Source organism: Dasypus novemcinctus, chromosome 20 (genome assembly GCF_030445035.2).
Source record: "Dasypus novemcinctus isolate mDasNov1 chromosome 20, mDasNov1.1.hap2, whole genome shotgun sequence".
Classification (NCBI taxonomy): Eukaryota; Metazoa; Chordata; class Mammalia; order Cingulata; family Dasypodidae; genus Dasypus; species Dasypus novemcinctus.
In genome coordinates, this window is record NC_080692.1 from 16,294,801 (window position 1) to 16,313,304 (window position 18,504).

An 18,504-nucleotide genomic window follows, 5' to 3' on the forward strand; every position below is an offset into this window, starting at 1 on the left:
AAATGATTCTAGGGAGTTGGATTTTTTTTCCTACATCCCTATGGTTATATTCTTCCCTTGGTATAACCCTAGAAGGACAAGAAACTGTGGGGAAGAAAGAAAAGGAAGATTTGGGTCACTTTCATTTTAACTTTTCTAACATGATGTTAAAATCTTGCAGGCTATAAATGAAAATTATTCATTCTCATCATTAAGAATGATGTGCAATATTTCACTTCAATAGAAATTTACAAAACATTTTCAAATGGTAGTTTTTTCTAACCTCATATAGCTAGGAGTTACATAATATTATCATTATTTAGAGGTAAAGTGATGCTTAAAGAAAATGATACTTGAACTGTGTTAATCAATTATGACTAAAGCTTATGCCTTTGGTATTGCCTTTTGGATTGTTTAGGTTTTAATGCAGATATGTATTGTTAAATAAACTATGTAAATGTACATGCATACAATGTAAAAGCAATGGGCTGGGCTATGGGTTTTAAAGGAGTGTTTCTGAAGTCCCTATTCATTATTAAAACAGACACTTGAGAGCTATATCCATTAAACAGAGCTTGGTAGGATTAAAAATGTTTCATCTATAAAGGGAATTTAGGTGAATCCCCTATTCTCATTACCACTTTTCATCTCGTTGGGATCCCAGAGCACTATAGGCAACAAGCACAATATCTTTTGACTTGCAGAAGTCCAACAGTTTTCTCTGGTTGAGATAAGGGTGGCACTCTACCTGTGGAATGCCAAGACAGAAATGTGTTAGATTATATAAAAAAAAAATTTACACTAAAATGTGAAAGAAAGGGTAAAAGTCAAAGAAGGCAACCCTCTGCATGTTAAACATGAACAGAAAATATCAAGAAGAACTAATGAATTGAACAAAGGTAAAATATATCACTTTACACTGGAAAAGTCAACACTGCGATGGTCCAGAGAAGAAGCGCTTCCATTGACCAGATCTTCGTCCTAAATACCATCAACTTCTACAAGAAAAAATGGCTTAGACTGGATATGAGGTAAGGAAAGAACCATTTGAGCTTTGGAAATCGAATTATGACTGAAAGGAATAAATCAGTCGATGACTTATGAGGTCATGTGAAAAAGACAAGCTCATTGGCCATATTTCAGTAGATACGCTCATCAAATGGAATTTTCTCCTTCTTTTTCTTTTTTTTTTTTTTTTAGGAGGTACCAGGGATTGGACCTGGGACCCCTTACGTGGGAAGCAAGCAGTCAAACCACTGAGTTACAGCTGCTCCCAATAGTTGGGTTTTTTTTTTAGCCTCACACCACTGAGTGCAAATGGAATTTGACTACTACATTTCTTATCACATTCAACCAGTAGAAATCCATGAGTCCACCGTGATGACAGAGAGAACCACAACCATTGAACATGATTATTACAGTACTCCTCAGCATGTTTATAATTAAAGGAAAAGAGTTAAGCATTTACCTTATCAAATAATTATAATTTTCACTTATTCTGAGTTGATGAATGAATTTTTTAATGTGGAAAAATGTAAGTTAAGGAAAGTAAAACAGTGATTGTATTAGTCAGTCAAAGGAGTGCTGATGCAAAATACCAGAAATTGGTTGATTTTTATAAAGGGTATTTATTCAGGGTAGGAGTTTACAGATACCAAGCCTTAAAGCATGAATTACTTCCCTCACCAATGTCAATTTTCACATGTTGGAGCAAGAAGGCTGCCAACATCAGTGAGGTTTCAGACTTCCTAGGTTCCTCCCTTCCAGAGTCTTCCTTCTCTCTGGGTTCAGGGTTTCTCTCTTCCAGGGCTTGTTTCTTCCTGGGGCTTGCTTCTCTTTCCTCTCTGAGCTTTCTTCCTGGGGCTCCAGCTTATGCGTCAGCATCAAACTCCAACATCAAAACTCCAATATCAAAAACCCCAACTCTATCCTTTGCCATGCCTTTTACCTGTGAGTCCCCACCCACCAAGGTCAGGAACCGGGACAAAAGATTCAGGTCCCAAAACTCAGCACAAGCCCTTAACCCTATCTGATCTTACTTTATCTTCCTTTGTTAACACTCACTTTCAAGTTTAGTAGATTTCCTTACTAAAGGCATTGTATTCCAAATCATTTTCACCCACAAATTTCTGGTCATGCTTTAAAGCTCAGGTAAATGTTCACCTTCATTTTCAAGGTGTTATTAACTCTTCCAGCTCTCCTTGATCTCCTCTTTTTCCTCTAAATTCTTTCATGTAATTAAAAGTTAAGTCCCCACGCACACACCTTTCACTAAAATTTTACCAGGCAGAGATGCAATTAAGGATTCCAGGGAAACGGACTTTGGCCCAGTGGTTAGGGCGTCCATCTACCACATGGGAGGTCCACGGTTCAAACCCTGGGCCTCCTTGACCCGTGTGGAGCTGGCCCATGCGCAGTGCTGATGCGCGCAAGGAGTGCCCTGCCACGCAGGGGTGTCCCCCGCGTAGAGGAGCCCCACGCGCGCGCCCCGTAAGGAGAGCCGGCCCAGCGCGAAGGAGGGAGCAGCCTGCTGAGGAATGGCACCGCCCACACTTCCCGTGCCACTGTCAACTACAGAAGCGGACAAAGAAACAATACGCAGCAAAAAGACACAGTAAACAGACAACCGGGGGAGGGGAGGGGAATTAAATAAATAAAAATAAATCTTTAAAAAAAAAAAAAGGATTCTATCCTTGTATTTCTAGACAGATGAGCTGCTTTCTAGAATAATTTGTTATGCAAAGGTAAGATGAGCAGGAGAGGAGAATGCATACACATCGGGTAGAGGTACAGGAAGAAGTATGTGAAAAACAGAAAAGGGTAAGGCACGGGTGCACTAAGGAGGCTACTCACCTGGTTGCAGACAGGCTTGTACTTGAGCCCTGGCTTGTTCAGGATCTTCTCCAGCTGCTTGTGGTTAAAGTTGGACACACCAATGGACTTGGTCAGTCCTGCGTCCTTACATTTCTCCAGAGCCTGGGAAGAAGAGGTTGGGAAGAAGGAATATGATAAATTGGCTATAAACCAAGAAATGCTATGAGAACCGTTAGTGAGAACAAGTATCATGAAATGACCATGACGCTGACTGACTTTGACTGTGTCATAGAAGAAAAAAGTAAAAATGAAAAGGGGAAGGAGATGATTTAAACTGAAAGAAATGACTGGTGCCTTGTCTGGATAACAGGAGAGACTATTTCATAATGAGGAAAATAGAAGTCTGTACTCACTGCTCCCAATCCTTCCCTCCCTTTCTCTCTTTAATTTTGACAAAGGCTCTCCCCATCACTATTTCACCAAAGAACCTTTCTCAAGCTCATGCACTGCTACATCCAATTTTACCTATCTCATTTGACCTAGCAGCAGCATTAAACAGTCAATAATTTTTTCCTTAATGCACGTTCATCACTTGCTTCCAGGAGCTGAACTATTTTGGTTCTCCTAATTACCTGGATTCTTCTCTTGCTAGAGTTTCATCTTTCTCAACTATGATATTGGAAGCTTTTAGGTGCAGTCTTCAGAACTTGTCTCTTCTGTATCTTCTCTCCATTCTAATTGATCTCATCCAGATTCGTGCTTTAAATGCCGTCTACTTGTCCCAGACTCCTAAGTTGATATCTCCTCCCAGACCTTTTCAAGACTTTGATATTTACAGAATCCTAGATTTCCTGCCAACTCAGCATCTCTAATGGGATGTCTGAATAGGCATATCATACTGAAGAAAGTCCAAAGCACAGCTCCTAATCTTTTCCCCTAACTTGTTTCTCTTCCAATCTTCTCCATCTCAGGAAATGCATTTCCACCTATGGCAATTTTAAATTCTTTAATGAATCCCAAAAAGAGAACAATTATGTTTGTGAACTAAATTTATTCCTGTGTATATGAGACATTTTCAAATTGGACTACATCAGTGAGGCATGACTCAGGTTGAGTCTCTGCCCTCTTGCCGAGTATGATATAAATGGAGACGCACAGGAAATGGGAACACCAACGTATTTGATCCTGCCATGTGAGACGTAGGAGAGGCTCAAAAGCTGAGGCCCAGGGAGAAATGAACCATATGTCTGATGGCTTTCAGCTCAACTCAGGAAGAAAGTGGAGCCACCAGGACTGAGAGGAGCAGTATGACAAAAGCCCTCTGCCAGGTTTGCCCACAGTTGTGGAAAAGCAGAGACCTTGGCAGAGATCGGTGGCTATTTTGCTTCACCACAAGGCAGCTGACTTTGGTGAGAAAGCACCTCTTATGGAGACTTGAATTGGACTTTTCATGGCCTTGAAACCATAAGTTTTTAACCCCAAATAAATCCCCTTTATAAAAGCCGACCCACTTTTGGTAATTTGCATCAGCAGTTCTTCGGTAAACTAATATTCCACCTTTCCAATTAACCAGGCCAAGGACCTCAGTGTTAATTTGTCCTTTTCATTGTCTCACATCCCTCATCCATTCCAGAAAAAACCCTGTCATCTCTGTTTTCATTATATTCCAGAATCCAAATGATTCTTATAACTTTCATGGCTTCTTTGGTACAATACCACCATTTCTCTTCTTGAATATTTTAGCAGCCCCTTACCTGCTCTCCCTGCTTCTAGTCTTTTCCTTCTAGATTCTAGTCCACAAAGTTTAGATACAGTGTTCTCCATCAGAACTTTCTCTGATGATGTATATAGTCCATGTCCACCCTGTCCAATATGGAATCCACTAGACAAATTTGGTCCTTTTCCAATTAACATATGTTATTGAATGTAGCAGTCTGATATGGTTTTGAATTCCAAACATAGATATTAGATCATGGTTTTAATCTGATCTGTATGTGGGCATGATTGAGTTATGATTAGGGCATTGAGTCCCCATTCCTTGGTGGGTGGGGACTCACAGATAAAAGGCATGACAAAGAACAGAGTTGTGGGTTTTTCAGGTTAGAATTTTGAGATTGGAGTTTGGTGCTTAAGACTTAAGCTGGAGCTCCAGGAAGTAACCTCACAGAGAAAAGAGAAGCCAGCTTCAGGAAGAAAGGAACCTTGAACACAGAGAAAAGCAAGACCCTGCAAGGTAGGAATCCAGGAAGCCTGAACCCTCACAGACATAGGCAGCCATCTTGCTCCAACAAGTAATAATAGACTTAGGTGAGGAAAGTAACTTATGCTTTATGGCCTGATATCTGTAGGCTCCTACCCCCAAAAAAATACCCTTTATAAAAACCAACTAATTTCTGGCATTTTGCATCAGCACCTATTTAGCTGACTAATACATTCATGAACTGATTTTTTTCATCTTAATGATATATAATTAAAGTAAATTTTAAAAGCCTCATATGGTTTTTCACTACTGTGTTAGTACAAATGTGTGGTGTCCTACAGAAAAGTAAATCAGATGAAACCCTGTAATGGCTTCCAAGCTCATAATGAATAAAAATAAAAAAGCTTCCAAAAGGCTATCCTGGACCTGGTCCTCTCTTTGCCCTCTGACTTCATCAATTGCCATCCTTTCCTCTTCCAGTCTTCTGAGAACTCACTATTTTTATCCTCAAAGCACTCTACCACCTAAGGGCGTTTGAACTTTCTGTCTCCTCTATAAAGATTATCTTCCCCTGGATATCTGCATATCTCTCCTCAAAAGTCTCCATTTAAATGAAGATTTCACCTAGATGCCTCTATAAAGTAACAAACCCCCCTCCTCCATGTAACTCCCCCTTCTCCTTACCTTGCACTACTTCTCTCCACATAATTTATCACCATCTGACAAACTTATGTTTATCATTTACCTTGCTTATTGTCTTTCTCTTCTAACTTGATGTAAGATTATGAGGGCAAGCAGTTTTTTGTCCCTATGTGCTACACATAATAACTGTTCACTAAAAACTTTTTTGAATAATAGATGAATAGATGAATGTCATAATTTCAAGTCTATGAATAGCAGACAGAATGAAGCAACATTGTCAGAAGGCCTTCGAGTAGATTGCAAAAAGAAATAGGTTGAGAAATGGTAAAATATATCCTAGTTTAGCACACAGAATAACTATTTGTACATTGGGCACCAGACAGGTAGCCAGGGCAATGGAAAAGTCATTGGGAAATCTCACTCATCTCCTGCCAGGCAGTTACAGAGGTTCATTTTTCCAAGTAGGAGCATGGGACACTAGAAGAGTAAAACATTAACAGTCTTGAGTTACCAGGGCATGTCGTTCTTCTCGATTAAAATTATCAAATAAATTCTGTTCCAGAAGTGAAATTGTAACCTAGTTTATGGTAATAGGCATTACCAAGAATTGTATTAGATTAAAAAAAGAAAGATTTTTCAGAAAAAATTAATTTCAGTTTGTCAAATCTGAGAGGGAGTCCACAAAAAAATTTACACATCATAATCTCATTCTCAGTGGAAGTGTAGGCTTGAAATTGGGCTATACTTGATGAATTTCCATAGTTTTTCCGTAATTTTGCTTGTGCCAATATTTTTGGCAACACATGATTGGTAAAAGGATATTATCAATATACCAATAAATCTGTTGTCCAAGTTGCTGCATCCTTCTAGAAGGGATAGATAATTTCCCTCTTTCACTTTCTAGGAAAAGGTTTTTCTGTTTGCTTCCCAGATTGCCATGGTGTTGTCACATTCTTATACGAAGAAAGTTCCGCTTTCTGACAAAAACTGCTACTACAGAATAAGTATAAGTTAGTGCCTGAAGAGGACTTTGGGATCATTTGGCCAATTCTTGACGGTAATTTGAAAGCACTGGGTGGAAGGCCATCTAGTGACACTCCCGAGGTCTCACTGGTGCATGAGGGAAACTGATTCCCTATGTGGCTTCCTTGTATGAGCTCAATTCTCTGAGGAACAGCACTCACCTCCCAGGTGGCACAGAGATCCACGGTGTCTAATATGAGTTTTCCATGTCCATCTTCTGGAAGAAGTTTCTCTCCAGGCTGGAAAATAAGGAGTCATTACAGGGAGGTCACGAAATAATGCCCCTGCCTTTCAGTCTTGGTGTCATGAACATCTGGAGCTGGGACACTAGGGCCCCATGAGTTAGGTGGAGGAAACTTTCCCGATACTAACTGTAACAAAGTGGTGAGTGCATAGAGTTGTAAGGAATGACGTTTAGAAGAAAAAATTCTTATATTCTCATATCTATTATGTTTTAATAAATATCTTTTTGTCCTTAGTCCCAATGTGGACTCATAATGGGTTTATGCTATTTAAATTTGCTCTTTGGAGTTTAGAAATGTCTCTTCTTTACCTGAAAAAGCAGTCATTTACATGGCATTAATTTATCTCAAAAAGGGATTGTTAACTTGCCCCAGGCTGACAATCACTGTCCCTTATCTCCTGTACACATGAGGGCCCAGGCAATAAACACATGGACCAAAAAGAGCCTATCTAGGTTTTTTCAGGATTAATATGGAGCTGGAAGAGCCAAAGATGTTCTCAAGAATTAATCCCCAGAAGCGTTGACCTGCCCCAATGGCATATTGGCCATTGTGGGCCAATAATAAAATTGAACAGAAGGAATGCAGAGACAAGGGATAGAGAAAAATAGATACTTCTGAAACAACTTTGATTCCTTCAATCTAGTATCACCTTGGACCTCCCATTTACATAATCAAATAAACTCTTAGTTTTACATAAGTAGCTTCTGCTACTTAATCTAGACTTCTACAGCCATTAGTGGTTAGGAGCAGGCTACAAACCTGACTTTGAAGCAGTCAACAGTTAGAGCAAGGGCCTGCAAGTCCCTGTGGAGGCTGCTACTTTTAGATCCAACCAGAGTGAGGAAAGACAAACAGTCTTTTTGTTTGAAATTGATGAGAGATGTGGAAAAGACCTTGTAGGCCAACATGAGGCAGTTTCGTTGCTCACCATAGCTGCATGAAGTCTGTAAACTTCCCCAAGAGATTTGCGGGCCAGAATCAGGCCTGCGCCTTGGACCCCTCAAGATTTTGAGTCAGAGACATTGAGGTTATTGAACTCTAATCTCTTGGTGGTGTGGAATAGGGAACCAGGGATATAAAGATTATTCAATAAAATGTGAATCATGGAATATTATTTAAGATTCTTCCCCACTTTCCTAACCTCCTAAAAAAGAATAATCCAACCTTCTGTGCAAGGTGAAGACCATACTGCTATAGTAAGTAAAATTGGTTTGATCATGAAAATTTCTAACCTTCAGAGCGAATGGAAAATGTATAATATAGAGGTCGACATAGTCCATCTGAAGTTTTTTTAGTGATCTTTCCAAAGCTGGCCGGACCAACTCTGGTCGAAGGAAAGTGGACCAAAGCTGCAGAAAACAAAAGAAAGGATAGTTTGCATTAATACTTTAGCTGAAAGGAGATCAGGAAATAGGTAACAGATCTAGTGTGACTTGTTTAGTATATTCAGAAGTAAGTTTGTATGCCATCACTATTTACTTTATCCTAAATCTGGGTCATTGAGGAAACTAGACTGCAATCAGTAGGAACAGAACTGATCTTCAGGTTTTATTTAGAATCTTACTCCTTTATTAATATAAATGTCCCTTTAATTATGTGGGTTTCTACAATCTCAGATTGGTATAGAATATTTTGTACTGCAATAGAGGACAGAGATCAAAGATACATACAAGAAATGAAAACATTACCACATGAAAATAGATTAGAGGATTGGCAATTCTTGCATATAAAGGATGTATAGAGGAGGCGGGGCAAAATGGCATCCAAGTAAATGCATCATCGTCATCTCTCCTGCAAAGGAACAGCTGTGTGGCAATGGAATTCTGCCAGAGCAGGCTGTTTCGGGAACCCATAGGGCAGGAGGTGTCTGGACATCAATCTGTAGAGACTACAGCAGAATTAATGCTTGTTCAAGGTAGAACTGCGGGTTTCTAACACTGAACTCAGATGCCATAGAAAGGTAAATCCCTTCCCCCTAGGGCTGAAGTTGAAGGGCTCCTGGAGAGCTGCCAGTCGTGCAGCAGCTTTCCCAAGCCCTTTGTTCCCCAAATGTGTGAACGTCAAGCCCATGTTCCCTGAACTCCCACAACCCACATTTCACAGACCTACATACACCAAGTCCACATTCTCCCAGGCCTCTGTTTCATGAGCCCAGCACTCCCGCAACTCTGGCATTGTCCTACCCCTCTGGTCTCTGACTATCTCTGGGAGTGGGAGAGTTTAGGTGGGAGGTGCAGAGGGGCACAAGGAGTACAGGTTCAATTTTCTGGTTCCCCTTTTTATTGAGTTTGGAGGAGCACATCAGCTGACTTGGGGAGAGCCTAGGAAGAGAGAAGCGAATCTCCTGTGAGAGCCTGATTTACCTATACGACTGGGTTAGGAAACTTCGTCTGGGAGAAGGCGAAGTCAGAAAATTAACTAGCCCCCTGTAGCACACCTAAGGGAGAGGGATGGTAGGACATACTTTGCAGGTTTCCAATGGCATGTTTATGGTTCCTGGCAAGGGATGGGTGTTCTCTCTCAAGAAATTGAGACATTATTTTCTGAGGTGAGTTGGTTCACCAGGGACCCATTTGAATTTCCTACAGGAGCCCTCATGTACAACTTCCTGCTGCCCTGGGAGAGAGGGAAGTGAGGAAGAGAGAAAGGGGGAAGTTCAGAGTCCTAAGCATTTTATTCAATTGCAAAGAGGTTTCCTTGCCTGAGGCCTTGTCTGATCTTTTTTGTTGGCTTGTTTTCTTGTATTTCCTTCCTCTTCATTCCGCCCCCCCCCCCACACACACACACACACACTGCCCTTTTTTTGCTTTTCCTTTTTCTTTTTCCCTTTTGTTTTTCTTGCTCTGCTTTTTGTTCTGCTCTCATTCTTTTTCCTTTTTTTTCTCTTTCTTTTTTTATATTAGTGCTGCAGGCAACATTTCTTATTGGCTGTGTTTCTTCATCCTCAATTTTCTCTTTTCTGTGTGGACTGATTTTGGCTACCAATGCTATCCCCTTTCCATTACATCATTCTCTGCTCCAGTCATTTATTCCACCTCTTACATTCCACCTCTCTTTGTTTAGCCCTTAATATTTCTGACTTTTTATCTCTAATACCTCTAATCTGTTTTCTAATATTTATTCACTGTTTATATTATTGTCCTTTCTTTTATTTTTCCCTCTCTCCAGAACACACTGACCTTTCAATTCATATTATATTCCTCCCCATATTCAGTTTACTATCTCATTATAGATACTCCACTTTTTTATGGTTATGACTATATACAGCTTACATGAGTTCAATATCCATTCTCCTAGATCTCCCATGGTTCTTTTGCTAACATTCACTATCAATACTACTATTATCATTTCCTTTTCTTTCCCCTTTTGGACCTAATATATTCCTTCAAGGGAATTTAGACAACAACAAGGAAGTAGAATAAGAAGAACAAAGTGACAAAGAGAAGACTTAACATGCACACAAAACAACAACTAATTAAACCCCAAAACTAGACAATGAAGATAATTAACAGAATAAATCCAATAAGATAAAATGATGACCAGACAGCAACAAAAAACTACAGACCATACCAATAGCAAGGAAAACATGGCTCAATCCAATGAATAAACTAAAAAACCAGGAAGAGAAGTGAAACATCAAACAAGTAATTAAAGCTCTCAAAACATGTATCATGGGCCAATTCAATGAAGTGAAGGAAGAGATTAAGCATATTAAAAAAACACTTGGCGAGCATACAGAAGAAATTGTGATCATGCTCAAAAAGATTATGGATATGATGGCAGTCAATAGCACAATCCAAGAAATCAAAAATATACTCTCAGCAAATAACAGCAGATTTGAAGAGACAGAGGAAAGAATTAGTGATGTGGAAAACAGTGCATCTGAAATCAAACAGATAGTAGAACTGATCAATAAAAAGATAGAAAAAATCCAGCAAGGACTTAGGGACCTGAATGACAATGCAAAATGCACAAACATACACAATACAGGCATCCCAGAAGGAGAAGAGATGGGAAAGGGGACAAGGAGTGTTCAAGGAAACAATGGCTGAAAACTTCCCAAACCTAATAAGGAAGATACATGTACATGTCCAGGAAGCACAACACACCCCAAACAGCATAAATCCCAACAGGCCTACCCCAAGACATATACTTGTCAAATTATCCAATGCATGTGACAAAGAGAACATACTAAAAGCAGCAAGAGAAAAGAGAACTATCACATACCAGGGCCATAAGATTAAGTACTGATCTCTCTTGTGAAACCATGGAGGCAAGAAGGCAGTGGTATGACATAGTCAAGGTACTAAAAGAAAAGAATTTCCAATCAAGAATACTGTATCCAGCAAAGCTAGCATTAAAAAATGATGAAAAGTTCAAATATTCACAGATGAACAGAAACTAAGAGAGTATGCCAACAAGAATCCTATCCTTCAAGAAATACTAAAGGGAGTGTAGCAGGAGGAAAGAAAAAAACAGGAGAGACAGAGTTGGAGGAGAGTGTAAGAACAACTAAAATTACAAAAAGAGGAGAAAAAATCAAACAGCATATGACAAACACAAATCCAAAGAAAATATGGCTAATATAAGTAATTCCTTGAAAGTAATAACACTAAATGTCAATGGATTAAGTTCACCTGTTAAGAGATGCAGATTGGAAGATTGGATAAGAAAATATGAACCATCTATATGTTGTTTACAAGAAACTCATCTTAGACCCAGGGATTCAAGGAGATTGAAAGTAAATGGCACCAAGGGTAATGGCAAAGAACAACAAGGAAGGATGGTCCAATAATGAGCCCTTGATACTGATAACTATGCTTAGAAGCCTATGTGCCTCAAATATGAACTAGGTCTAGAGCTGTAGGGTGCCTAAGAGTTACCTCCTGAGAGCCTCCATGTTGTTCAAATGTGGCCACTCTCTAAGCCAAACTCAGTATGGAAATGCATTACCTTCCCCTCAATGTGGGATGTGACTCCTGGGGATGAGCTCCCTGGTGCCGAGGGATTACTAACAATCACTAACTGGAGAAGCAACTAGAAAGAGACCTCAAATAAAAGGGTCAACTCAGACCAGCAGAATATCTCATCCTACATGTTGGATCGAGAGTTAAAACCTGCTCTTTGACCTTGAATAAAAAGGGAAAATGGCAAAGACAAGTGAGTTGATATGGGGAAGAGTGTTCCAAAAAGAGTTGGCAGGTCATCAGAGGGGTTGTGCTTATGCACACCTAAGCAGGACCCCAGAAAAAGCTAAAGTAGATATAACCCTAGGTACAGATTCTCCTGAAGGCTATGGAGATCCATAGGGTATCTAGTCATGGCAGATGGATTTGGAGCTCTGTGCCATGTCAGAGGGCCCTACTTTGGAATTTGTGCTCTTGAGTGTGACAGAGCTGGACTCAGATGTGACTTTTCTACACATGCCTATTCTGTCACTTTTACTGAACCTATGGTTGATGCTAGGGATGGTCCATACTCAGGAGACTTGAATCTCTGGACTGACCATGTGCCAGCTGGAACCTGAGCCTCAGCATAGTGGCCGTTCTTACTCTCTTGTTCGTTGGCCTTACCCAGGTCAGCTAACAGGGAGATGAAGATGGTCAACCACCACACCAGGAAATCAAGAGTGCCTACAACTGTAAGCAGAGGAATTGCATCCATCATCCATGTGGAATCTAAGTCCCCTCTTGATCTAGAGGTGGAGAGAACATCATCAACCCAGGGTCCACAGAGTGGAGGAATAAAATAAGGACTAAAGTGGACTTACTGATATTCTATTTCAAATCTTTTGTGATGAGTAATAGAAGAAATTTTAACATCAAGGTGGAGAAAGTGAACACTGTAGTTGCTGAGGTCAGGGAGAGGGTAGAAGAGATGTGATGTGGGGGCATTTTGGGATTTTCTGTTGTCCTTAATCATATTGCAGTGTCAGATGCTGGATTTTATATATGATGCCATAACCCACTTAATATATTGTGTGAGAGTGCAAGCTACAGGGTAAACTATTATCTGTGTAGTGCAGCAGGGCCCCAGAATGTGTTCACCAAGTGCGATGAGTGTGCCGCAATGATGAGGGAGGTTGTTGGTGTGGGAGGAGTGATGTGGGAAGATGGGGGATATACAGGAACCTCTTTTATTTTTTAGTGTAACATTTTTTGTGTGATGTATATATCTTCAAAAAACACAATTTATGAAAATGATGTGGGGTGGGCAGTGGGATATATGGGAACCTCTTAGGTTTTTTGTTTTTTAATGTTTTTTAATATAACATTCCTTGTGATCTATTAATTTCAATTTTAAAAAAGAAAAAACACATATACATATATTTTAAAAAAGAAAAAAAGAAAGAGAATGGTTAGGAAAAAATCTTACAAGCAAACAATAACCAAAATATGGCAGGAGTAGCTATATTAATATCAGACAAAATAGACTTTAAATGCAAAACTGTTGTGAGAGATAAAGATAGACACTACATATTAGTGAAAGGGATAATCTTTCAAGAAGAAAGAACAATCATAAACATTTATGCCCCTAACAAGGGTGCCTCCAAATATGTGAGTCAAACAGTGGAGAAACTAAGTGAAGGAATAGATGCCTCTACAATTATACTGGGGGACTTTAACACACCACTATCACCATTAGACAGAACATATCAAAAGAGAATCAATAAAGAAACAAAGACTTTGAACAATATATTAGAGGATCTGGAACTAATAGACATATACAGAACATTACACCCAAATACAGCAGGATACACATTTTTCTCAAGTGCTCATGGATCATTCTCCAAGATAGACCACATGCTAGGCCACAAAGAAAGTCTCAATGAATTCAGAAAGTTGGAAATCATACAAAATAATTTCTCTGACTACAGTGGAGTGAAGCTGGAAATATGCAAGGGCCAGAGACCCAGATTTGGCACCAAGATATGCATGTTAAACAACACACTCTTAGAAAAACAGTAGGTCAAGGAGGAAATCTCAACAGAAATCAATAACTATCCTGAAACTAATGAAAATGATAACAACATATAAAAACTTATGGGATGCAACAAAAGCTGTACTGAGAGGGAAATTTATAGCCATAAATTCATACATCAAAAAAGAAGAAAAAGCTAAAATTGAAGAACTAGCTGAACAATTGGAGGAATTAGTTTTAAAAAAAACATCAAACTAACCCCAAAGAAAGAAGAAAGAAAATAAAAACAAAGATTAGAGCAGAACTAAATGAAACAGAAAATAAGAAAGCACTCGAGAAAAAAAAAAGTGCTGGTTCTTTGAGAAGATCAATAAAATTGACAAACTCTTAGCTAGACTAACAAAGAAAAAGACAGAAAAGATGCAAATACACAAAATAATAAATGAGAAGGGTGATACACCACTGACCCCACAGAAATAAAGACTATCATAAGAGGATACTTTGAAAAACTATATTCCAACAACAAGTACAATTTAGAGGAAATGGACAAATTCCTAGAAACACATGCAACCTACATTAATGAAAGAAGAAATTGATGATCTCAACAAACAATGATGGGTGATGTTGGTGGTTTTAGGCAAGAGGGGTGGGGGGTGGGGTTATACAGGAACCTCTTATGTTTTTTAATGTAAGATTTTTTTGTGGTGTTATGATGTTCAAAAAAATGCAATTTATAAAAACGATGGGGTGGGAAAGTGGGGAGTGGGTTATATGGGAACATCTTATGTTTTTTATGTTTCTTTATGTTTCTTAATGTAGTGTTCTTTGTGATCTATTACCTTTAATTTTAAAAAGTGGAAGAAAAATAAAAAATGAATAAATAATTTAAATTTTTTTAAAAAAATGGATGTATATAGTACTGAAAAATAACCATACTGGGAGAGTTCCATTAAGCTTCTATACAAAAGTATTTCCCACATTCATTTTGCAAGGGCTATAAAGCTATTCCTGGACTAGAGTACTTTTTCAATATTTACACAGTTTTCTACTGGTTGAACACTCAATGAACACATGGAAAAAATTTCCTTTCATCTGTGTTCTCTTTAAATTTGACATGTTCAAATAACCTCTACTGTTTGAACTATATTGTCAGTACATCTACTGGGCAATGGAAGGAAATGACTCAAGGCGTAAATTCTTTCTCAAATAATAGTAATGACCATCATCTGTTTTACGTTTTAAAGAGTTTACAAAACATTTTCCCAAAATTAATTTAGTTCCATTCTCATACAACACTGTGGGTGAATATGTAGCATTCCTTTTGTGTATATACCTGAAGTGAAAAATTGGCTTGAACATGGTAATATGTGTGGACAAAATAAAAGAAACTTCAGTTTTATCTTGTTTAATACTCAAATAGCTCTCTTATATAGCTTTCTCTATGGACAAAGTGAGAACTGAGGATGTTAACTTCAGAATATTAAGAAATTATAAAGTCACATAGATGATAAGGAAAGCTGTAATGTGATCTTAGATCTGTCAAAGCTATAATCCCTGCCAAATCCCACTGCCTGGGCTGAGGCTTGGAAAAATTAGCAGATTTTATTTTGAGGTAAAGTCACAAAATGTGAATATAGCAGTGATTAGAAATCCATCACATATGTGTGAATAAAAGTTGTATGAAAAAGCACAATTCAGGAAACAGTTACTCAATGGACGGTATCGTGTCTTTTCCACATAAAATCACACTACACAAATGCGCACACAGGGAAATGGATGTGGCTCAGCTGGTATAGCATCTGCCTACCATATAGGGGGTCCAGAGTTTGAATCCAGGGCCCCCTGACCTGTGTGGTGAGCTGGCCCATCCTCAGTGCTGCCACGCACAAGGAGTGCCATGCCACAGAGGGACACCCCCCAACTAGGGGAGCCCACGTGCAAGGACTGCATCCCACAAGGGGAGCAACATAGCACAAAAAAAGCACAGCCTGCAGAGGAACACATAGCGAATGGACACAAGACAGACAATGGGAGGTGAGGGGGACGGGAGAGAAATTAAATTAAAAAATGAATCTTTAAAAAATAACAAAAACAAATGCATACACACAAACACAAAATAGACACACACCTTTGAGGTGTAGAATATATCTTCTCTCTTCACAGTACCATCTGCAATCTTACTTCGGATGGCTTGTCCAACCTCCTCTTCATTTCCATACAAATAGGCAGAATCAATATGGTGAAACCCAGCATCAATAGCTAATTTGGTGGCCTCCCCTGCTTTACTCTTAGGAACCTAGAGAAGCAACAAAGACAGAAGTTGGAGATCCATTTGCTTAACTGGAAGTCATTCTGAAGTAGTGGCTTTCACCAGAATCAATCATTCCACTGGATTTGTGTTGGTTTTGCATTTAGGTTATCAACTTTTCCCAGTTTTCCTAGAATTTTCAGAATTAGTATTGAATATTGACAATCCCTCGGACTATGAGTCCTAGGAAATAGGAACTGCTGTTCAGTAGCATTGAAGTTCCCCAAGACCAACCTCAGGTTCTGCAATTTGCTGTATTCACAGGACTGAACGTTAGTGTATTCACAAGTACGATTTATTACTTTGAAAGTGTACACAGCAAAATCAGCAAAGGGAAATGTTTCATATGGCAAAGTAAGGAGGAACCAATCACAAAGTTCAAGAGTCCTCTTCCAGTGAACACAGAGAACATGCTTAATTCCTCCAGCATTAAATTGTATCTGTTTTTTTTTTAATTTGGTATGTTTTTTTTTTATTGTCTTTTCTTTTTCTAAGATAAATAGTTCACACAAAACGTTATGTTAAAAACATAAAAGGTTCCCATATACACCACTCTCTACCCCCACACACACACAATCCCCCACCCAATCCTCTCATATCAACATCCCTTTCTTCAGTGGGGCACTTTCAATGCATTTGGTAAATACACCCTGGAGACCTGCCACAGCACATGAGCCTAGTTTACATTGTAGTTCACACTCTACCACGAACCATCCCGTGGGTTATGGCAGGATAATTAATGCCCTGCATCTGTTCCTGCAATATCATTCAGGGCAACTCCAAGTTCCAAAAATGCCCATATCACACCTCTTCCTCACTCTTCTGCCCTCAGCAAGTCCCATGACTGCAGTCTCCATATCAACTATACCATTTCTTCCATTGCTGGAGTCTCAACAGTTCTGTAGTAGAATACTAGCAAGTCCACTCCAATCCATATTATATTCCTCCATCTTGTGAACCCTGGGATGGCTATGCCCAATTCACCTCTAAATCAAGAGAGGGCTTAGATCCCACATGACTGATGGATGTGATTCTCCTGCTTGCAGTTGTAGACACTCTCGGTTCTCTGGTGTGGTGCTTGAACATTCTCACCTCCCCATCAGCTGACCTGGTTACATCCAATGAAACTGACTGTAGGTGTTACAACTCTGCTCAGCACAGGGTCCAGCTAACAATGGACGGTCCACAGATCCAAGTCTCCTGAGCATACACGAACCCCAGCACCAATCACAGGTTCAGTAAAAGTGACAAAAGAGGCATGGGTAGACAGGTTACATCTGAGACCTACTCCATCACAATCAGGAGCACAAATTACAAAGTAGGGCCCGCTGGCAAGGCAATGAACTTCAGAGCTATCTGTCATGACCATGAACCCATGTGTCTCCATTGCCCTCACAAGCACCAGTATCTGGGATTGTACCTCCTTTGGCTCTCTCTCCAGCTTCAAATTTTGACAACACTTTGGAAATGTTGTCTACCAGTGAAGCTCAGTACAGACAACATCCTAACTTTTTACAGGAGGATTACTCATATATACTCACTCTGCCTAGTGCAGAAAAAACTTTCAATTCCCTGGAAAGAAAGCAGATATTCAGCATAAATTCTTTGCTTGTACACTCTATACACACTTAACCACCCTTGTCAATGAGAGGAGTGGTAGACATCTCCCAAAATCCAAATTCCTAGACCAGCCAAGGACAAGCATTTTAGCAGACAAGTCTAAGAATAGCAGTCTACTATGGTAATTTTTTCCTGCAGCTACTCCAGTTGCATGACAAAACATTTATATGTTAGGAGTAAAAACATGCACTCTGAGGATATAGATTTACAGTGGAAACGAATCATATCATTACACAACTTGTAAGGGATTAGTGAATTAGACATGAGCCTGAAAGCCAAAGCCAGTTCAATGGGAGAAGATGCAATTCTGGGGAAATTTGAGTTAAGTGTATGTCTACCAACATTGGAGAAAAACTTTTAAGTGCATTCGGTAATGGACAAAAGAGAAATGAAGCAAATCTTGGCTTTCATTTTTTGTTGAGTATGTCTTTACTCAACACAGTTACAAGGAATTAGATAGTGAGCTCCAAATGCCACTGTTGTTCCTCCATGAGCTTTTCCTTAGGTGTCCAGCACGTGGAGGCTCACAAGGCTGAAGACTCAGTGCTGCCCATGGTCTGCCTCTTTCTTCACACACCATTGCACAACCAAGAAAACAAGCCCTGCCCACTGTTTTTCAAAAGTCTCTAAAATTTTCTGTCCACATTACAGCTTAGAAAAATGGGACTGAAAGGTTAGGCAAATTGTATCTTGTTATGCAGTTAAATAGTCAGAAAGAAAAATTTGGAATGCAAATTTTCTGACATCTATCT

The 18,504-nt window shown here is 39.3% G+C and overlaps 1 protein-coding gene across 2 annotated transcripts in view; it reads right to left on the reverse strand.

The window, feature by feature from the left end:
* Window positions 1–18,504, reverse strand: part of LOC101428157 (aldo-keto reductase family 1 member C23-like protein) — a 37,011-nt gene that overhangs the window by 7,878 nt on the left and 10,629 nt on the right. For both annotated transcript variants that reach the window (XM_004477356.5, XM_058282468.2), the window contains exons 2-6: window positions 15,953–16,120; window positions 8,136–8,252; window positions 6,820–6,897; window positions 2,833–2,955; window positions 618–727 (exon numbers count right to left, since the gene is read on the reverse strand). In XM_004477356.5, coding sequence (XP_004477413.1) covers window positions 618–727; window positions 2,833–2,955; window positions 6,820–6,897; window positions 8,136–8,252; window positions 15,953–16,120 — 596 coding nt within the window. The remainder of the gene's footprint in view (window positions 1–617; window positions 728–2,832; window positions 2,956–6,819; window positions 6,898–8,135; window positions 8,253–15,952; window positions 16,121–18,504) is intronic.